Raw genomic sequence first — 24,051 nt, 5'->3', positions numbered from 1 at the left:
ATTAATTTATAATTAATAATAATTAATTATAACATTGCGTACAATTTTTTTAACCATGCAAATATTTTCTAAAAATGTTAAAGTATATGTAAGATTTACTGAGGGATATTTTTACATTTTTATACTTGTAAAAGTAATGAAAATGAATTTTAACGTAAATAGCCCAATCATGTATACAGAAGGTTTCTAAAAATACCAGTAGATAGATATTATTTAAAATTATTTCTTTTTTAAATTAAGAAATATCTAAAAAACTCGTCAAGTAATCTCTATTATACTCTTCGCACACGTATATGCTTCGTGATATATAATAAAATTACAATATGCACAACAAGAAAATACTAAATAGAATATTTTATACAAGTTTTTTTACATGCAGAATTAAAACTTTCCAGTTGATGTATATACATAAATTTGTGTCAACCATTCCCCATTATCGTATTGTATAAATTAACATATTTGAATGGATTTTAAAAATTATCGCAAATCGTTAAAACGTATTTGAAACTGACATAAAAACCAAAATGTTGATATCACTTAAACGGCAAACAAAAAAATTTTTTTAGCTTAGAAAAAGAAAGTAGTACTTATTGTTAGTGTTGTGCCGTATAATGGTAATGCTTGTCTACTTTCTCGTCTAGAAAAGGTAAATAACAAATACACAGGATTAGGAACTTTAATGTATATTTTAAGTAAATTAAGTTAAGGATTAAAAAAATGAATAATTATAAAATTAATTTTGTTATATTCAAAATTACATAAACAATAAACTATTTCAATTAAAAGTTACTTTAAAATTAAATTAAGTTAAATTAAAAGTTAATTTTAAAAAGTATTATTAAAATTAGAAATTTGTAACTTTTTAAAGTTAAATTACTCAAAAAGATTATAATATGGATCATCAAATTTTAATATTTTATTTGTAAATAAGTTTTTGTAAAGTAACAAAAAAGTTTTTATATATACATGTATTTTTCCTTTATAATTATTTTCTTTTACTTATATAAATTTTTAACTTGAGAAAAAAATTAATAAGTTTCATAGCTTGTACTTTAACAACAATTAGTTAAAGTTAAAATATTAGGTAAATTATTTAAAATTAACTAAGTTAAGTTAAAAGCTATTAACTTTTTAACTTTATTATTTAACTTTAACTTTTTAACTATAAATTACTACTCTGTAAATATAAACATATGAATATTAAAGATCATAGTTCAAGAAGATGCGTTACATCATTAGTTTTATCAATTGAATGTCTTAAATGTATATACGTACATATTATTTATAAAATATACATATGAATTACGAAACAGCAACAAAACTCTTTATGCTACTACATCGAGATCTCAAATACACATATGCATATAAAATTCGTCATTATATTTACTTAAATTAGACGTCTAAATTTAATTTTAATGATTTAACAATATTTATTTATTGATTTTATGCCTAGCTCTGCCTTTATTTTGCGCATGTAACCTGCATAATTTTATCACATAAATAATACGATAAATTGAAAATTTTGATCTTTATTTTGAGAAGTAAAATCGATAATCTATAATTTTATAATAATACAAAAATTTATAATTTTTTAATTTTGTAATATAATGATATGAAAATTATTTTTAAATTTTGCTTGATTATCTGTGATTATTTAATTTATATTGTAAGAATTAATGTCAGAATTAATTAATATTACGGAATATCAAGCGATGCAAACCAAATTGTCAAATAAAGTATATGCGAGAAAAGTTACTTGCTTGACATAATTTTTTTAACAGTTCTGACAACTTAATATAAATCGTGAATGACTCGATATTACCCTAAAATTAATCCTTACAAGTATAATGTATCTACGTATTTTAATTACTTTTAGCATTGAAAGAAATTTTTTGTTCTTGTAATGTTATGTAAGTTCTTATTGGTAGAAATTGTTTGGGCGAATAATCGACAGCTATTAAAACTTGTAAGTAACATTTAATTATTCACGTGATCCCACATATCTCATTATATTTCGAAACAATTAAGTTTTTGCACGCGTTTCTATAATTTAATTATAATAAAGAAAGAAAGATTTACTCCCCCCTCCTCAAATTAATTAATTTAATTAAACTATTATTTACTTATATAGTGATAAGTTTTTAAGTTAGCATCATATATGCTAATTTTATTTCTAAATTAGTGCTAAGTTAATGGAAAAAAACAACAAACAAACATACCGTCAACATTCTTGCTTGTCACTCACTTGACGACGAAATGACAATTGCAAATGTAATTAAATGTTATCCTATCGTCTTATTATCCAACACGGCTGATTATTTAGAATGACAATTTTATGCCACAGCATACGTACGAATTTCATTTAGATTTAAGCAAATCGATAATATTATGCGTTTTTAGCAGGATTGAGAACGTTACTTTATAGAAATAAAACTCATTATCGTGATATAGAAAGTAACAATTTGCTATTTTTTTGTTACATTTTGTAATGTTAAAATAAGATATATTTTAATATTATATTTAATAAGTAATATTATAACTTGATATTCTAACTTTAATCGAGTTGCATAACAAGTTTCATTATATTAAATATATGTAACAATTTCGAAATTTGTATTAATATTTATACTTTTTAAAGAAATGTTGCTCGTAATTTGTAAACGCAAATTTTTATTAAAACGTTGTTTTTAAATTTCCTTAAAATGTTAATCAAAATCATTAATGTCGTGGTTGAGAATGCATTTCTATGTCCACTGCCAACTGAAAATTTACATTGCCTATCTACCATAGATTTTCAATACAAGTAGAAAAGACTGGTGTCGAAATGTATAGTCTAAAATGTAAAATATTTTTCAATATATAAAATTATAAAATTATATTATAAAACATAAAAATAAATAAAATTAATATTTGCATTTATTGCACATAATTTTTGATTTGACATGCTAATTATTATATTTTATTCACTGAAGAGATGTGCAAATGTATTCAATAGATGTAAAAATAACAGTAAAAGAAATAAAATAACGATAAAATTAATGACTGAATTTGTTACCATTAAGAAATAAAAAGGTAATGGAAACGGTATCGGGGTTGTAAATAAATTAGTTTCTCATTAGTTTCTTAATCTTGGTCTATAAATATATGTAACAATGTTTTATCCCTCCTATATGTTTGATGAGATAAGGTACATACATGATTTATGAACTGATGTTTCTAGAATTGCCAGTCTATCGTCAGTGCATCTAATGTGCATCCGTGATATAATATCACAAGTGTGTAAGCTATTCAGTTATTCTCCTAACTAATATTTCTTTTTGCACAGATAAATGTATATTTTGTTTCTAAAAGTTACATTCTGTTTATAAAATTTATTTTGTTAATAACTTTTTAATAAACAATTAGCCACAACAATGACTTTGATCTACTTGAACATTGAAGTTAACTTCAATATTAAGTAGTCGGAAATTGTTTAAAGCTGGCTAAATAAAAAGAAATATTTACAGAAACAAAGAAATAATGTATTTCAATGATTTTAAATTAACTCATAGTTAATTAATTTTTTTTTTTAGGTATTTTAGACCTACCTTTGAATTCATACAAGAATACAGATAAAAATGCGACTGCTGTCAGTGGTTTTTCCTTGGTTATTCTGTCTGTCAGTTTGCGACGGATATCGTTTGCTCGGAATATTTCCGTTTCAAGCCAAGAGTCATTTTGTAATGTTTGAACAATTGATGAAGGGTTTGATCAAAAAGGGTCATCAGATTGACGTTATTAGTCAGTTTCCGTTAAAGAAGCCCTATCCGAATTATACCGATCTCACAATTCTACCAACATCTTTGTATTTGGTGAATAACATGACATATGAATTAATGCTGGAATTGACCAGTGTGAGTCCAACGTACATTATTGGGACATTGGGAGGAAACGAACTTTGCAAACAATTAGGAAATCCAGCAATAAAAGAGTTAATACGACCAAACAAGCCATCTTATGATGCGGTGCTGATGGAGGTATACAAAATTATTTATTTTCTTCAAATTAAAAACAATTTATCTAATAATCTCTAAATTTTGGTCGATAACAAAGGTAAAGTGTAATATTAATAAAAAAATTATGTTTTTTAAATAATAGGTAAAGTTGCAAAACGAAAGTATTTACTAAAGTTTTCTTTTCAAAACTTTGGTTTTCTAAATCTTACAATTAAGAAGTATAATTCTTTTATATTAATCAGGCAGAAATAATTAACCATTAGAAAAACTAATTTATATAGGTATATTTCAAATTTTCATATCATCGGAAATATCTAATCATTCATAATTGTAATCACGTATATCTAAAAAACGAATGTTGAATCCAAGCTGCACATATTTTCTTCGAAAAGATATGTTATATTAAAAAGCTTAAATTTATTCAGAACTCAATCGTTCGTTGAAAAAACGTGTGTCTATATGCTTTGCAGAATCAATAACATTATAAGAAAAACGTGCATTTATATTGATGTGATACGCATGATAACTTCACTCGATTAAAATATTTTATCAAAAATTTTTACCAAACGTTATTCGTAACTTTGTTTCGCGACATTGAACTTGTAATCTTCTAATAATTAAGTAGAGACAACAGGTCAACAAGAAATGACGTTTCTAGCGATTGCGGATAAAATTTAATTCTTTTTACAATGTAAGAATATGAACTGACATCGGTCATTATAATCAATACTTTGTTCATATGCCTTCTTTAGGTTTTTGGTGCGCATTGTTTCGGTATCGTCGCCCACTTATTGAAAGTTCCCTTGATCGGGGTCAGCTCTACGTCGTTGTATCCATGGTTACCTCCGGCGATCGCTCAACCCGAGAGCACGGCTTTCGTACCGAACACCCTTACAAGTTTAACCGGCTCTATGAATTTTTGGCAACGTTTATACAACACCGTGCGCACGTACTTTGACAAATGGTATTTCGATTATCTCACGAGAGTGGAGCAAGACAAGTTGATAAGGGAGAATTTCGGATCTGACATGCCGAGTGTACGGGAATTGGAGAGGAAGCTGTCGCTGATCCTCATCAACTCTCACTACACGATAAATGGAATACAGCCAAGGACACCTGCCGCGGTGGACGTGGGGGGGCTCCACATCCAGGACGAGGACCAAACGTTGCAGCCTGTAAGTAGGCTCTTACGACCCGTTTTCTCTTTTTTGATGTAGCGCAAGACAACGAATCATGAGCGTACGGGTAATATATAGTCGCTTAAGTAACATTGATAACATTTTTCTGTAAAAACGATAGATAATTTGATGTTTTTTGCGACTTGTGCATCTTCGAGAATTTCTCTGGTAATTAATGCTTATCACAATGCTTATCCAACGATAAATTATTCATTTATGCTTCTATCATCAAATGGTAAAGATGTGATAATTAGACTCTGTAGCAATTCTTGCATGTGTTATGATATCATAAAATATTTCGCAACAACGTTTCGTTATTTTATAATATTTGTCTTTAGCAGATTTTTCAGAATGAAGTTTTTCACATCATGTACATAACTAAATTTCGAGAATAATAATTACAATAAAATATAAATTATTCTCTTTTGATGTTTTCTACATTAATATTTATCAATATTATAAACAAATTTAAATAATAAATTGTAATTTTGCCAAAAGCTCATGTGTTAAAAGGTATACATGAATGAAAAGTCATATGAAGTTTTATTATTTTTTTAGGCCGGGAAAAATTTTTAAAAGCAAAAATATTTTATTTGTCGAAATTTGAACGGAAACTATTATGGCTCATTGATGATGATACACATGATATCACGGCAAGCGTTAGTTATTATTTGATTATCTGTATACGTATATATCTATGCAAAATACAGCATGAACACTAGCATTAAGATTTTATTATGTGTACATTTGTTAATACTATTAACAAATTGTACATTTGCTAACAAAAATGTACATAATTTGTCTTCTTCGCGCTGATACCTTCTCTCTTGCAGGAATTAGAGAAGTGGATGAACGATAGCAAACACGGCTTTATATATTTCACTTTTGGCTCGATGGTGATGATTGAGACGTTTCCACGCGAGGTCCTGAGGATCCTTTACGCCTCCTTAGGCAAAATAGCGCCAGTGCGGGTTTTAATGAAGATACCAGCACCGGAAAATCTGCCACCTGGTTTACCCGAAAATATATACATGTCACCATGGATGCCGCAGATTAAGATATTAAGTGAGTATCACTTCTGTTTATTGCAATGCGTTCTTTATGAAGATTTTATCAGAAAACATGTCAGCAAATAATATTGAAACTGTTCTTTTATAAGGCAGATACGATGAATATTATTCTTACGTAAGTTTCACGTTTCTCTGATATTTTATTCTTATATAAATAAAATATAAATTCATGTATGTTTCGATTTATATAAACTTTATAAATGTTTCCATTATCTGCAAATTAGTGCAAAGTGTCTTTTCTGAAATAAATTTGCAGAAATTAAAAAACCGTTTAATATAAATATATTTCGTAGAGCATCCTAATATAAAAGCCTTTATCACTCATGGTGGACTCTTGGGCACACAAGAAGCGATATCGTGCGGTGTCCCTATGATCGGTATACCGCTTTTCGCCGATCAATTTATGAATATCAATACCTACGTTGCCAAAAATATTGCCATACAATTGGACATCTATACGATTACTGAAAAAAGCATGGACGCAGCTTTAAACGCGATCTTATGGAATCCTCTGTACAGGTAGATGAGACTATATCTCGTTTTACTATTTTGTTATTAGCGCAAATTGTTACTCGGACAAGAACTATTTATGTGTATTTGTGATAAAGTGCGTAGCTCATTTATATCTTCTTATTTCTTCAACTTAAGGTATTTAATCGTTACTTCAAATTTATTCAAAACAATATTTTGCTGATGGATTTTTAGATGTTAGAACAAAAATTTTTTGTTTGCTAAAATATTGTTTGCTACATACAAAATTTGCAGCAACATTTTAGCAATCTTTTCAGATAATTTAAGTATTATTTTAGTCAGCTATACAGTAAAATTTTATAACAAATATGATTGGCCTTAACATGAATAAGTGCCATAAAAAATTTTCTTTGTAAATTTCACTAACAGTTCAGATATAAATTCTATCTGTTATTTAGATTAATTAAGTAACAAATATGATATTACAATATTTGCTAATTATTTATTTATCTTAATTAATCCTTTGCAACCAAAAAATTGTAACTGTACTTGCTAGATTATTTTTGTTTAGTGTTTGCATGCACAGCATTTTATTATTATTAATGATAATTATGGAATACATTTTTATAATTCATTTACTTCAGAGAAACTGCTCGAAACCTGTCCAGACAATTTCTCGATCGGCCATTGAACTCTCTCGACACCGCTAATTATTGGATCGAGTATGTCATTAAGTACGGTGAAGATTCCCTGAGATCACCTGCGATGGATCTGACCTGGTGGCAATTATCCCTTATTGATGTAATCGGGTTTCTCATGTTTTGCGTTGTAATCTGTATCACTATAGTAGTTTTCATTGTGCGTTTCATGTTGAAAGTGATGAACAGATATAATAGCAATCTAACGTATTCAAAAAAGATAAATTAATCATATTAATTAGAGGCAAATATACTGTAAATTTTATTTTATTTTAATATCTCCGTGGAAGCATTTATTGAAGAAAAAAATTATATATAATTTTTTTTATGTTATGTATTGAAACATCATGCATTTAATATCTCTACAGTGTCAATCATATCACAGTTTTCGTGATACATATTATATAATTGTATCCTGAAAGTTGCTGGCTAAAATAGAAAAAAGAAGAAATAAGTAAATGCTATTCTATTTTTAAATCTAGAACTAAAGCTCTTCAGATTGTCACGCGAGATCATATTTAACTCTAACATCTCGCGTGTTGTGTTAGTTTTGAGGCTGTTTCTGTTAAATCATTACATTATATAACAGCGTATTTCAACCATTTTTAATTTGAGACACATTCGCAAATTAAATTTGTCGAGACACTATTTTAATTTCTCTTTCATTCTCTTTCTTTGTAATACAATTTTTTGTTATAATTATTTATCAGATACCAGCAACGCGATTCACATTCAGAAATAAAATTTTGAATATATTCTGGTTTTATTTTTTACTTTACTTTATTTTAAAAGAGATTGATTGAGTCATTGTTTAAAAAACCCTGTTTTATAACGATATGTACAATATAAATGAAAACATCTGTGTTGTTTCAGACATATTTTTACTACAGAAATTATCGTTAAAAATATTATAATTATGTAATATATTAAATGTTTCAACTTTATCTTTATGCCATCTTTATCAAGTGTTTATGCTGCTATGTATAAAAAATTACTTTTTTGCAGACGTCGCAAGATATAGTTGAAACGTTCAATATATTTTTTTACTTTGTATCAATATTATAATTTATTTATTTTTAAGCACTAATTATTGCATCTGGTTTGTATTGTCAATTCTTATACTTTTTTTTTAAATAACAATAGTTAAAAGAAAAAGAGAAAAATTTTTTCGTCCTCAAATCAGTTGATTTATTTAAATTATTATTTATTTACGTCTACGTCTAATTACGTTCATTTTTACTAATGTAGATTAATTTTCGATTTTATTTATTCTTTTTTTAGTACTAAAAATTCTAAAGATGAAGAATGAATTAAATTGAAATCAAAATTAATCTATATTACTACATTAATGGCAAGTTATTGACTTTGTTAGCGTCACAGATAACTTTAATTCTAAAAAATTTGCGCTCAGTTTATGAAGAGTAAAGCAACAAACAAAATATACGCCTCAACATTCTTGCTTGTCATTCACTCGACGGCGAAATAACAATTACAAATGACAATTAAATCTTACCGTCAGATTATCCACCGAAACGTCTGATTATACGAAATAACATATCTTATGGTGCGGCAAGTAAATTTCGTATGAATTCAAGCATATCTGTAGCATTATCTTTTATAGTATTATGTGATTAGATACACGCAATCATTTTCTGTTCCTACTATGTGCTATACATTTATCTTATGAACGTATCTAAAATCACCAGTCTGTCATCGTATGCAGTTACGTGCAGTTGGCAATGTGACATAAAATTTAAAGTATGTGATTTATTTAATTACAATCAATGTTGAATAAAACAATAAATTTGAAATTGAAATACTAAAACACACAAAGAATAAATTTAAAAATAAATTTAAAATAAAAAGTAATATTATATTAATACAAATATCTACGGATATTGTATATATGCAGAAAAAATTGTCTACGTGCTGACAAGTGTACGACACGCGAAAACGAATATTAATACAAGATACAAGATTAAAAGAAATTAAGTGCGGAAGTAGTAGAGCTTCAACGACTTTAAATTAACGCATAGTTAATTCATTGTTCTTGAGTATTAAGATTAAAATTTATATAAAATTGCGAATAAAAGATGCGAGTGTTACCAGTGATTTTCCTTTGCTTGTACTATCTGTCAGTTTGCGATGGATATCGTTTGCTTGCACTGTTTCCTTTTCAAGCCAAGAGTCATTTCGTTATGTTCGAGCATCTGATGAAAGGCCTGGTCAGAAAGGGCCATCAAATCGACGTGGTCACAAGTTTTCCATTGAAAAAGCCTTATCCAAATTACACTGATATTGTGACAGTGCCAATAACTTTGAAGTTGGTAAATAATATGAGCTATGAAATGATGAATAATCTTCTCAGTGAAAACCCGACGCACGTTATTGGAACGATGGGAGGAAACGATCTTTGCAAACTCTTAGCAGATTCGAAAATAAAAGAGCTGGCGCAACCGAAGAATCCGCCTTACGACGCAGTGCTAATGGAGGTACACAATAAAAAATTATATTCCTTCTTTTTAAATTAGTAATAAAAATTTATGCAGTTACTAAAAAAAAAATAGTTTTTAATTTGGTTTTAAAAATATGTTTACTAATTATTATTTTTTCAATTAATTTCTACACTTTATAAAATAGAATAATATTTTGATAAAGCGATTATCAAAAATGGGTCATAAGATTAATAAGAGAATTATATTTCTAAATCTAAGGTTGCAAAATGAAAGTATTCACTGAAGTTTGCTTTGTAATCTACAATTAAAAGTTATTATCTTCTTATAATTTTTTATCAATCAAACAGAATTAGCAGGCCTATTCTGTAATTCTTAACGACAGTTTCGTTATTGTTATAACGTCGTTGCGCAGCTTTTTTACTATGTATTATATCTGCACAACGACGTTATAACAATAACAAAACTTAATGATAAGAGAGCCTTATTCGGTTGCAGCTAAATTTTAGTGCCTACATGTATTCGTTTAATTTTATATACTTCTTCGAATTCAATCAGAATGTGCGCCGAATTTTTTCCGGTCGTAACACAGCATGTTGACTAAGAATTAGTAATATCACGATTTTTATTAAATTAATTAATTTAATATGATCATTGATTCAAATATTATATTAAATTGATTCAATTGTTTTACATGATTTTGATAAAATATCGTTCAATAAAACGTTAAAAATTTTTGTTGAAAGTTATATATAACTTTGTTTTAATATTGAGCAACTTATCATCTAATAACTTATATGAGTTAACAATCAATAAGCATCATTCGCGTAGCAGATAAGCTTTCCATTACTACTACAACGTTAAAATACGAGGCCTTAACGTCAACAAATTATTATATTATAAATTGTTTTAAATGACGACAAACCAAAGCAATGATTATCTCCTTGTCTTAATTAATGTATATAGCTATGAAATTTTATCTTATTTATCAACAAGTACAAATAAAATTTTTTTTGTTTCAATGGAATGTAAATTCTTGAGTTAAAAATCAAAATAGACAAATTAGATTTGAATTTTGTATAAAAAGCATATTAATATTAATAATTTTTTCTACAAAAAAAATTTATATTTAAAAGCATTTAATATATATTAAGCATTTAATATTAAGCATTTAATATTATATATTAAGAAATGCTTTCAAATAATTTTTTTTGTAGAAAAAATACAAATAAGAAATAAAATTTTTATTTTTTATTGTATTATTTTAAAAATAAATTTATTATAATGATAATATTATTTTAATAAAATTAAGAGTAAACTCAATATAATTCATGTAATTTTTTCCATTTTTTAAATATTTTTTATTTTACGCTATATTCCCATTTTATTTATCTCAATTTTTTTGTTTTTTACATTCTCTAAAACATTCGCGATACACTTGAAAACACTTGCAGTACACAAAGTTAAAAAACCCTAATTTAGGTGAGAAAGAATAATAAACAACTTAAATTTATAAAGCTTGTTCTTTTAGTTCATATTAAACAGCGATTATTATATCAACAGTGAAAATGCGCCGAGCACTGATTCTTTGATTATAAAAGTTACTGAACAATTTAAAAAAAATTAAACTATAAAGTTTTGGAATTTTAAAAATTTAGTACTATTTTTCTTGCTATACTTATATATGATCTCAATAATCAAATTCTAAAAATTTTTAAAAGCTAATTGTTTTTATTGCGGTTTGCGGTTCTTTATCTAGATATGCAATGGCATATAAGATATTATATAATATGAGATATGATATAAATATTTCTTGTAGTTTTATGACAATACAAAATTTCACACACTATGAAGACAAACTTTTTTCTTTTTATTTATGTGTAACAAGAAATAAAATATTAGTCTTGGATGATCGCTGCAATTTTTATTTATAACTATTTTTACATGTGCACAAGATAAAATGCAGCTTTATTTGCAATATGCCAGACAGAGAAAAAGAGATATATCTCTTATTCTGGACTGCACATTAAAGTCTGTTTTAAAAACTGTATCATTATACAAATAATATATTATCATATATATAATGATAAATAATCAGCTTTTATTCGGTTAGCTGTGTTTTTTCGATTCTCTCTATTTTCCAAGCTCTCAAACAATATTGTCATGCAATATTATATATTTTAAATTATTATCTTCTTACTTTTTTTAATAAAAGCCTTTCTTACCGATGTAATATTTGTTAAAAAATATCAATCATCTCAATCTGATACAATGAAATTCTTTAATAGTCGATACTTGATCTGCCTTCTTAGGTTTTTGGCGCGCAATGTCTCGGAATCATCGCCTATTTATTGAAAGTTCCTTTGATCGGGGTGAGCACCACGTCGCTGTACCCATGGCTACATCAAATGGTTGGCCAACCTGAGAACCTGGCCTTTGTGCCAAACAACATGTTAACTTTCACCGCCCCTATGAATTTCTGGCAACGTTTGTATAATGTCTTACGCACGCTTTACGACAAGTGGTTATTCCATTACACGACGACACGGGAGCAAACCAGGTTGATAAGGGAGAACTTCGGACCGAACATGCCGGGCGTACGAGAATTGGAGCGGAAGGTATCGCTGATCCTCATCAACTCTCACATCACGCTAAATGGGATACACCCGACGACACCTGCCGTGGTGGACGTGGGAGGCCTCCACGTCTATACTGAAAGTGAAACGTTGCAACCCGTAAGTCGGTTCTTACGACCCCTTTTCGTGCCTGTTTTCACTTTTTCGATATAGGATACACCAATGGATCACGAGTTCGCACGCATGATACTCCATAAAATTTTTAACTTATAGTAAAAAAAAGACTAGTTTTACTGCTACTAAGTTTTACTTTTAAGTATTCATCGTTACAAAGTATTATATCATGTAAAACGATAGATAATTTGATGCGTGAAACTGCAGTAAAACGTATTTTTTTTCGATTTGTTATCTTCAAAGATTGCTCCGAAAATTAGTGCTTCCTTGAGTTAAAGAGAACTAATAGGAAAAAACATCTCTGTAAAACAAAGATTTTAATACTACTTTTAATTGTTATCCATTTACATAAAAAATGTTTTATAGATTATCTTCTAGATTATGCAATAATAAATTGTTTGCTTATTCTTGAATTATTATCGATTGACATAACAATTGCATTAGAATTCATAATTTTGGATTGTATTGTAATATTCTAGTAATATTATTTCGTAATATTATCATGAAATACTTTGCAATAACGTTTTAAAATTGAAAATACAGAATAGTATATGAGGAACATTATAGCGTATTAATGGTGTGTCATACCACGTGTCATAACGCGGCACCTATTTATAAATATTTAATTGTAGTTTTTTTATCTTTTCGTATACATATATTTATGCAAAAGATAGCGTAAGTATCAACATCGTAACATTACGCACAGACCCAGTTTTCTATTTATTCGAGAATACCCTAGGAACGTTGTCAGGATATTCAAACGTTCTTAACGGAAGAGACAAAGGACGTTTCCTCGGAAGTCTTTATTGTAGGGGTTGTTAATGCTATTAGCAAACAGTATATTTACTGACAGCATTAATAAATGTTCAAAGTTGATTTTCTCAGCGCTCTTGCAGGAATTAAAGAAATGGATGGACGACAGCAAAGATGGTTTTATATATTTCACTTTTGGCTCGATGGTGATGATTGAAACGTTTCCACGCGAGTTCCTGAAGATCCTTTACGCTTCCTTAGGCAAAATAGCACCTGTGCGGATTTTAATGAAAATACCAGCTCCAGAGAAACTGCCACCCGGTTTGCCGGAAAATATTCACGTGTCTCCTTGGATGCCGCAGCTTAAGATATTAAGTGAGTTTCATTTTATTTACTTATATTTTTTCTACGTATCGCAATATTTTATTTATGACGGTTTTATCAGCAAAGTTTGAAATATTGAAGCCTTTATTTCAAGCTATAAATATATGAATATTACATCTTGTGAATTGCTCAAGTTCCTCCAATATTTTAACTATCTAGGAATAAATTATAAATTTATTCAAAATTTTAATTTAAATGTTTAATTTAAATAAAAGAATTTATTAATATTATACTGTTTATAAATAGTTATTTACTTATATTGCACTGATTTTCTTTAAGGGATGCATTTAAAAAACAGAGAGCAAATCATTATAATGTTTGTAAATATTACTGTAAATATATTATTATAACAATTTATTATTATTAATATTAATAATTTAAAATTAATAAGTTATTATTGACATTTAAATTAAAATTTTTATATTATATTTATATTTATATTATCAATAATAATAATTTCTTTATTATTTTTAATAGTAATATAAAATATTAACAATTATATATTAATTTTAAATATTCCAAGTATTTGCAAATTATTGCAAATTCTATTTTCTAAATTAAAATGATAGAAATTAATAATTATAAAACAATCTAATATAAATGAATGTTATAGAACATCCAAATATAAGAGCCTTTATCACTCATGGCGGACTAATGGGCACCCAAGAAGCGGTATCATGCGGTGTTCCCATGATCGGTCTACCACTTTTCGCCGATCAATTTACGAATATCAACGCATACGTTGCCAGAAACATTGCCATACGACTGGATGTTAAAACACTTACCGAAAAAAGCATGGATGCAGCCTTAAACGCGATATTACAAGACCCTCTGTACAGGTAGATAAGACGCTAGTCTTATCTTGTGATAATTCTATTATTGTCGCAAATTATTATTCGGATAAAAAATGTTTATGTATATTTGAGATAATGTACTCGAAACTTCTTCACATTTTTTTATTTTTGCTCAATAATAATTGTGTTTCATTATTATCTTAAATTTGCACGCAGAGAATTTTACATGATCTATTTTAACGGGTATTGAGTACATTTTTATAACTTATTTTTACTTCAGGGAAAGTGCGCGGAATCTTTCCCAACGATTCCTCGATCGGCCACTGGATGCTATCGACACAGCTAATTATTGGATCGAATACGTCATCCGGTACGGCGAAAATTCTTTGCGATCGCCCGCTATGGATATGACCTGGTGGCAATTATCTCTCATCGATGTGATCGGGTTTCTTCTACTTTGCGCAACAATCGTTATCGCTATAATAGTGTTCATTGTGCAATTCATATTAAAATTGAGGCACAAAGATACTAATACATTACATTCAAAAAAGTTTAAAGCAAATTAATCATTAATTAACGATAAACAATGCTGTACATTTTGCTTTATGTTTATATCTCTGTACACAAATATATCGAAGAAAATATAATTATATAACTTTCTTAGTAAAAGTATTGAGAGACATAAATAAAAGAGATTCGTGTTTTTCTAAATGTATGTATCGCGCTTTGATATTTTTCAACAAATATTTATTAAATGTAATATAATTTTTCGACGGATTTCTTGGTAGCTTAATTTTATTCGTAGAAAAGCATATATCGTTTATACGCCATATTCATTATATACAGACACTTTTATTTTTTTTTTCACAAAATGAAGAACAAGACGAGCATTATATGGATGATCAAAATACACATATCATTAAACAATTACATTTTATCTAGTAGAAAAATTAAATTTACATAAACTTTTTTTGGACGTGTCAATTTAATATATAGGTACATATAAATATCCATATATAAAATTCAAGAAGTTTAAGTAAGTAACACAGAAACTACAACCTCGTAGTTTCTCCTGCATTGTAATATGAACAATTAATTGTAACTCAATGCTAAAATGTAATGGTAGAATGTTGACTTTCAGTATACTCAAACAGATAAGTAGATGTACACAATAAAAAATACATTGTTGGTCCAAAGTTTAGTAAAAAATCAATGTGATTTATTTATTTTTAATGTGTTTAAAATAATTTGAAATAACTATATCCGTTATGCACCGGATTCCCTATCTATAGCATTACCATATAATGTGTATAATGTATATTTATAAAGGGCAGCCAAATATGAAAACGAGACAGATGGAAAAATACTTGTAATATAAACTGTCTCGTATTCATTTAACTGCCCTTTATATTAAATGTACGTGCAATCATTTTATGTTTCTACTTCACTGTAAAAAATAAAATGCAAATTTAACACTTTTGTATGTCCCAGAAAGTCCACTCTAAATTTTAAGTTAAAATAACTCAAAAGTAAAGTTGAAATAATTCTTATTTTAACTTAATAACTTAAAATTATAGTTATTTTAACTTAACTTTTGAGTTATTTTAATTTAAAATTTAGAGTAAACTTTCTAAGAAATTTTATTTTTTACTGCGTTATATGTTATACATATATCTTATGCGTAAATCTAAAATCTGCCATCTTGCGCAATTACTTTCAGCTTTCAATATAATATATTATTAATAAAGGGTGCGATTTATTTAATTACGATCAATGTTAATTAAAGGACTAACGCGAAATTTGAATACTACAACAAATAAAGAACAAATTTCAAAGAAAGTTTATATTAATACATATATCTACGGATATGAATGCAGAAGAGATGAGACAAGTGTATGACACGCAAAAAAAATATCAATACATAATACAAGATTAATAGAAATTAAGTACTATGGTAACAGACTTTTGATGACTTTAAATTAATCAACAACGCATAGTTTATTATTATGAGTGTTTAGATCAAAATTTATATTAATTTATGAAAAAGTGCGAGTGTTATCAGAGATTTTTCCTAACAAATAAATCAATGACAAATACAAATATATATAATATTTAAATGCTTTCTTATCATTACATTATTTGCGAGTAACGTATCTGGAGCGTCAATCATATTTCGTATGTATTCAAGCATAGCATTATCACTTATAGTATGCATTTATGATACATGAAATTATTTTTTGTTTCTACTATGCGTTATACGTTAAACATGTATCTTGAGCACAAATGTAAAATCGCCAGTCTGTAATCGTGTGCAATTACGTACAGCTGGCAATACGATATAATATTGAAAAAGAGCAATTTAATTAATTACAATCAACGTTAAATAACGAATTAAATTGAAATTTAAATACTAAAAATAAATTTATATTATACATACATCTACAAATATATATATATATATATGTAGAAAAGATCGTCTAAGCGCTGACAATTGCACGACACGGAAGAAAAAAAATTATTACAGAATACAAGATTAAAGGAAAGTAAGTACAGAAATAACAGAGTTTCCATGACTTTATATTAATCATTAACGCATAGTTAATTCATTATTCTTGAATGTTTAGACTGAAAGTTATAAAAAATTACGGAAAAATGCGAGTATTACCACTGATTTTCCTTTGGTTGTCATATCTGTCATTTTGCAATGGATATCGTTTGCTTGCACTGTTTCCCTTACAAGTAAAGAGTCATTTCGTTATGTTCGAGCCTCTGATGAAAGGCCTGGTCAGAAAGGGCCATCAAATCGACGTGGTCACAAGTTTTCCATTGAAAAAGCCTTATCCAAATTACACTGATATTGTGACAGTGCCAATAACTCTGAAGTTGGTAAATAATATGAGCTATGAAATGATGAATAATCTTATCAGTGAAAACCAGACGCACGTTGTTGGAACGATAGGAGGAAACGATCTTTGCAAACTCTTAGCAGATTCGAAAATAAAAGAGCTGGCGCAACCGAAGAATCCGCCTTACGACGCAGTGCTAATGGAGGTACAGAATAAAAAATTATATTCTTTCTTTTTAAATTAGTAATAAAAATTTATGCAGTTACTAAAAAAGAATAGTTTTTAATTTGGTTTTAAAAATATGTTTTAATTATTATTTTTTCAATTAATTTCTACACTTTATAAAATAGAATAATATTTTGATAAAGCGATTATCAAAAATGGGTCATAAGATTAATAAGAGAATTATATTTTTAAATTTAAGGTTGCAAAATGAAAATATTCACTGAAGTTTGCTTTGTAATCTACAATTAAAAGTTATTATCTTCTTATAATTTTTTATCAATTAAACAAAATCAGCAGACCTATTCTGTAATTCTTAACGACAGTTTCGTTATAGTTATAATGTTGTTGCGCAGCTGTTTTACCATGTATTATACCAATGTGCACAACGACGTTATAACGATAGTGAAACTTAATGATAAGAAAACCTTTTTCAGTCGCAGCTAGATCTTAGTGCCCATATTTATTCGTGTGATTGTCTTTGAATTCAACCAGAATGTGCGCCAAATTTTTTCCTGTCGTAACATAGCATGTCGAATAAGAATTAGTAATATCACGATTTTTATTAAATTAATTAATTTAATATGATAATTGATTCAATTATTATATTAAATTAATTCAATTATTATATTAAATTAATTAATTTAATAAAAATTATGATATTGCTAATTCTTATTCGACATGCTGTGTTACGACCGGAAAAAATTCGGCGCACATTCTAGTTGAATTCGAAGAAGTATATAAAATTACACGAATAAATATAGGCACTAAAATCTAGTTGCGACCAAAGAAGGCTTTCATATTATCATTGTGTTGTCACATAATCGGTGCAAAAATATATTTTTGATAACAAAACTGTCGTTAAGAATAACAGACTAGACCTGTAGCTAACCATTAGAAGCACTCATTGATATACCGGAAAAAAATGTTTAGTAATAGCTACCAAACATTTAATGAAACAAGGCCAATTAAATATTTGATAGCTATTTAAAATGTTTATGTCAATAAAATAGAAATATCTAATAATTGTAAACAATAGTAAATTTTGAATATATCAAATTGAAACTAAATATATTTTTAATATCTTTGAAATTGTGATATATCGACAGCTTCAATATTTGCCCAAAACTGATTTGTTAAAGAACGTCTATCCACTTTTCAAAATAATTTTGTGAGAAAGGGTGCTGGTATTTTACGTATAATCTACAATATTTGTTAACATCAACATAATATATAGAACGTAGTTTTACATGATTTTGATAAAATATTGTTCGTTAAAACGTTAAAAATTTTTGTTGAAAGTTATATATAATTTTGTTTTAATATTGAGCAACTAATCATGTAATAACTTACACGAGTTAACAGTCAATAAGCATTATTCGCGTAACAAATAAGCTTTCCATTATTAGTACAACGTTAAAATACGGGCCTTGACGTTAACAAATTATTATATTATAAATTGTTTTAAATGACGACAAACCAAAGCAATGATTATTTCTTTGTCTTGATTAATGTATATAAATATCAAATTTTATCTTATTTATCAACAAACATGAATAAAATTTTTTTTGTTTTAATGGAATGTAAATTCTTGAGTTAAAAATCAAAATGGACAAATTAGAGTTGAATTTTGTTTAAAAAGTATATTAGTATTAATATCTTTCTCTACAAAAAAAATTTATATTTAAAAGCACTTCTTAATATTAATATATATTTAGAAATGCTTTTAAATAATCTTTTTTTGTAGAAAAAATACAAATAAGAAATAAAGTTTTTATTTTTTATTGTATTATTCTAAAAATAAATTTATTATAATGATAATATTATTTTAATAAAATTAAGAGTAAACTCAATATAATTCATGTAATTTTTTCCATTTTTTAAATATTTTTTATTTTACGCTTTATTCCCATTTTATTTATTTCAATTTTTTTGTTTCTTACTTTCTCTAAAACATTCGTAATAGGCTTGAAAACATTTTGCGGTACACAAAGTTAAAAAACTCTGATTTAGGTGAAAGAGAATATTAAACAACCTAAACTTATTAAGCTTGCTCTTTTGGTCCATGTTAAACAGTGATTATTATACCAACCGCACATAAAAATGCGCCGAGCACTAATTCTTTGATTATGAAGGTTACTTAACAATTTTAAAAAATTAAACTATAAAATATTGGAATTTTAAAAATTTGGTACTATTTTTCTCGAATATACTTATATATATGATCTCAATAATCAAATTCTAAAAATTTTTAAAAGCTAATTGTTTTTATTGCGGTTTGCGGTTCTTTATCTAGATATGCAATGGCATATAAGATATTATATAATATGAGATATGATATAAATATTTCTTGTAGTTTTATGACAATACAAAATTTCACACACTATGAAGACAAACTTTTTTCTTTTTATTTATGTGTAACAAGAAATAAAATATTAGTCTTGGATGATCGCTGCAATTTTTATTTATAACTATTTCTACATGTGCACAAGATAAAATGCAGCTTTATTTGCAATATGCCAGACAGAGAAAAAGAGATATATCTCTTATTCTGGACTGCACATTAAAATCTGTTTTAAAAACTGTATCATTATACAAATAATATATTATCATATATATAATGATAAATAATCAGCTTTTATTCGGTCAGCTGTGTTTTTTCGATTCTCTCTATTTTCCAAGCTCTCAAACAATATTGTCATGCAATATTATATATTTTAAATTATTATCTTCTTACTTTTTTTAATAAAAGCCTTTCTTACCGATGTAATATTTGTTAAAAAATATCAATCATCTCAATCTGATACAATGAAATTCTTTAATAGTCGATACTTGATCTGCCTTCTTAGGTTTTTGGCGCGCAATGTCTCGGAATCATCGCCTATTTATTGAAAGTTCCCTTGATCGGGGTGAGCACTACGTCGCTGTACCCATGGCTACATCAAATGGTTGGTCAACCTGAGAACCTGGCCTTTGTGCCAAACAACATGTTAACTTTCACCGCCCCTATGAATTTCTGGCAACGTCTGTATAATGTCTTACGCACGCTTTACGACAAGTGGTTATTCCATTACATGACGACACGGGAGCAAACCAGGTTGATAAGGGAGAACTTCGGACCGGACATGCCGGGCGTACGGGAATTAGAGAGAAAGGTGTCGCTGATCCTCATTAACTCTCACATCACGCTAAATGGGATACACCCGACGACACCTGCCGTGGTGGACGTGGGAGGCCTCCACGTCTATACTGAAAGTGAAACGTTGCAACCTGTAAGTCGGTTCTTACGACCCCTTTTCGTGCCTGTTTTCACTTTTTCGATATAGGATACACCAATGGATCACGAGTTCGCACGCATGATACTCCATAAAATTTTTAACTTATAGTAAAAAAAAGACTAGTTTTACTGCTACTAAGTTTTACTTTTAAGTATTCATCGTTACAAAGTATTATATCATGTAAAACGATAGATAATTTGATGCGTGAAACTGCAGTAAAACGTATTTTTTTTCGATTTGTTATCTTCAAAGATTGCTCCGAAAATTAGTGCTTCCTTGAGTTAAAGAGAACTAATAGGAAAAAACATCTCTGTAAAACAAAGATTTTAATACTACTTTTAATTGTTATCCATTTACATAAAAAATGTTTTATAGATTATCTTCTAGATTATGCAATAATAAATTGTTTGCTTATTCTTGAATTATTATCGATTGACATAACAATTGCATTAGAATTCATAATTTTGGATTGTATTGTAATATTCTAGTAATATTATTTCGTAATATTATCATGAAATACTTTGCAATAACGTTTTAAAATTGAAAATACAGAATAGTATATGGGGAACATTATAGCGTATTAATGGTGTGTCATACCACGTGTCATAACGCGGCACCTATTTATAAATATTTAATTGTAGTTTTCTTATCTTTTCGTATACATATATTTATGCAAAAGATAGCGTAAGTATCAACATCGTAACATTACGCACAGACCCAGTTTATTCGAGAATACCCTAGGAACGTTGTCAGGATATTCAAACGTTCTTAACGGAAGAGACAAAGGACGTTTCCTCGGAAGTCTTTATTGTAGGGGTTGTTAATGCTATTAGCAAACAGTATATTTACTGACAGCATTAATAAATGTTCAAAGTTGATTTTCTCAGCGCTCTTGCAGGAATTAAAGAAATGGATGGACGACAGCAAAGATGGTTTTATATATTTCACTTTTGGCTCGATGGTGATGATTGAAACGTTTCCACGCGAGTTCCTGAAGATCCTTTACGCTTCCTTAGGCAAAATAGCACCTGTGCGGATTTTAATGAAAATACCAGCTCCAGAGAAACTGCCACCCGGTTTGCCGGAAAATATTCACGTGTCTCCTTGGATGCCGCAGCTTAAGATATTAAGTGAGTTTCATTTTATTTACTTATATTTTTTCTACGTATCGCAATATTTTATTTATGACGGTTTTATCAGCAAAGTTTGAAATATTGAAGCCTTTATTTCAAGCTATAAATATATGAATATTACATCTTGTGAATTGCTCAAGTTCCTCCAATATTTTAACTATCTAGGAATAAATTATAAATTTATTCAAAATTTTAATTTAAATGTTTAATTTAAATAAAAGAATTTATTAATATTATACTGTTTATAAATAGTTATTTACTTATATTGCACTGATTTTCTTTAAGGGATGCATTTAAAAAACAGAGAGCAAATCATTATAATGTTTGTAAATATTACTGTAAATATATTATTATAACAATTTATTATTATTAATATTAATAATTTAAAATTAATAAGTTATTATTGACATTTAAATTAAAATTTTTATATTATATTTATATTTATATTATCAATAATAATAATTTCTTTATTATTTTTAATAGTAATATAAAATATTAACAATTATATATTAATTTTAAATATTCCAAGTATTTGCAAATTATTGCAAATTCTATTTTCTAAATTAAAATGATAGAAATTAATAATTATAAAACAATCTAATATAAATGAATGTTATAGAACATCCAAATATAAGAGCCTTTATCACTCATGGCGGACTAATGGGCACCCAAGAAGCGGTATCATGCGGTGTTCCCATGATCGGTCTACCACTTTTCGCCGATCAATTTACGAATATCAACGCATACGTTGCCAGAAACATTGCCATACGACTGGATGTTAAAACACTTACCGAAAAAAGCATGGATGCAGCCTTAAACGCGATATTACAAGACCCTCTGTACAGGTAGATAAGACGCTAGTCTTATCTTGTGATAATTCTATTATTGTCGCAAATTATTATTCGGATAAAAAATGTTTATGTATATTTGAGATAATGTACTCGAAACTTCTTCACATTTTTTTATTTTTGCTCAATAATAATTGTGTTTCATTATTATCTTAAATTTGCACGCAGAGAATTTTACATGATCTATTTTAACGGGTATTGAGTACATTTTTATAACTTATTTTTACTTCAGGGAAAGTGCGCGGAATCTTTCCCAACGATTCCTCGATCGGCCACTGGATGCTATCGACACAGCTAATTATTGGATCGAATACGTCATCCGGTACGGCGAAAATTCTTTGCGATCGCCCGCTATGGATATGACCTGGTGGCAATTATCTCTCATCGATGTGATCGGGTTTCTTCTACTTTGCGCAACAATCGTTATCGCTATAATAGTGTTCATTGTGCAATTCATATTAAAATTGAGGCACAAAGATACTAATACATTACATTCAAAAAAGTTTAAAGCAAATTAATCATTAATTAACGATAAACAATGCTGTACATTTTGCTTTATGTTTATATCTCTGTACACAAATATATCGAAGAAAATATAATTATATAACTTTCTTAGTAAAAGTATTGAGAGACATAAATAAAAGAGATTCGTGTTTTTCTAAATGTATGTATCGCGCTTTGATATTTTTCAACAAATATTTATTAAATGTAATATAATTTTTCGACGGATTTCTTGGTAGCTTAATTTTATTCGTAGAAAAGCATATATCGTTTATACGCCATATTCATTATATACAGACACTTTTATTTTTTTTTTCACAAAATGAAGAACAAGACGAGCATTATATGGATGATCAAAATACACATATCATTAAACAATTACATTGTATCTAGTAGAAAAATTAAATTTACATAAACTTTTTTTGGACGTGTCAATTTAATATATAGGTACATATAAATATCCATATATAAAATTCAAGAAGTTTAAGTAAGTAACACAGAAACTACAACCTCGTAGTTTCTCCTGCATTGTAATATGAACAATTAATTGTAACTCAATGCTAAAATGTAATGGTAGAATGTTGACTTTCAGTATACTCAAACAGATAAGTAGATGTACACAATAAAAAATACATTGTTGGTCCAAAGTTTAGTAAAAAATCAATGTGATTTATTTA

General features: G+C 27.7%; 2 protein-coding genes across 2 annotated transcripts; both read left to right on the top strand.

Moving 5' to 3' along the window:
- The first annotated feature begins 568 nt into the window (after positions 1-568).
- Positions 569-15,759, top strand: LOC105195675. Its single transcript, XM_039447957.1, has 12 exons — positions 569-646; positions 3,221-3,275; positions 3,573-4,016; positions 4,748-5,170; positions 6,007-6,238; positions 6,537-6,762; positions 7,359-7,638; positions 9,506-9,904; positions 12,178-12,600; positions 13,512-13,743; positions 14,366-14,591; positions 14,827-15,759. Exons 3-12 carry the CDS (start codon positions 3,618-3,620, stop codon positions 15,110-15,112), a joined length of 3,126 nt encoding a protein of 1,041 aa, XP_039303891.1. The 5' UTR covers positions 569-646; positions 3,221-3,275; positions 3,573-3,617; the 3' UTR covers positions 15,113-15,759.
- Positions 15,760-16,157: 398 nt separating this feature from the next.
- LOC120357471 (UDP-glucosyltransferase 2-like) lies at positions 16,158-24,038 on the top strand. The gene is made up of 6 exons (XM_039447867.1): positions 16,158-17,089; positions 17,171-17,597; positions 20,464-20,886; positions 21,791-22,022; positions 22,645-22,870; positions 23,106-24,038. Exons 2-6 carry the CDS (start codon positions 17,199-17,201, stop codon positions 23,389-23,391), a joined length of 1,566 nt encoding a protein of 521 aa, XP_039303801.1. The 5' UTR covers positions 16,158-17,089; positions 17,171-17,198; the 3' UTR covers positions 23,392-24,038.
- The last annotated feature ends 13 nt before the right edge of the window (positions 24,039-24,051 follow it).

Source organism: Solenopsis invicta, chromosome 4, assembly GCF_016802725.1.
Source record: "Solenopsis invicta isolate M01_SB chromosome 4, UNIL_Sinv_3.0, whole genome shotgun sequence".
In the NCBI taxonomy this organism is placed as follows: domain Eukaryota; kingdom Metazoa; phylum Arthropoda; class Insecta; order Hymenoptera; family Formicidae; genus Solenopsis; species Solenopsis invicta.
This window is presented reverse-complemented; position numbering and strand designations above follow the sequence as displayed.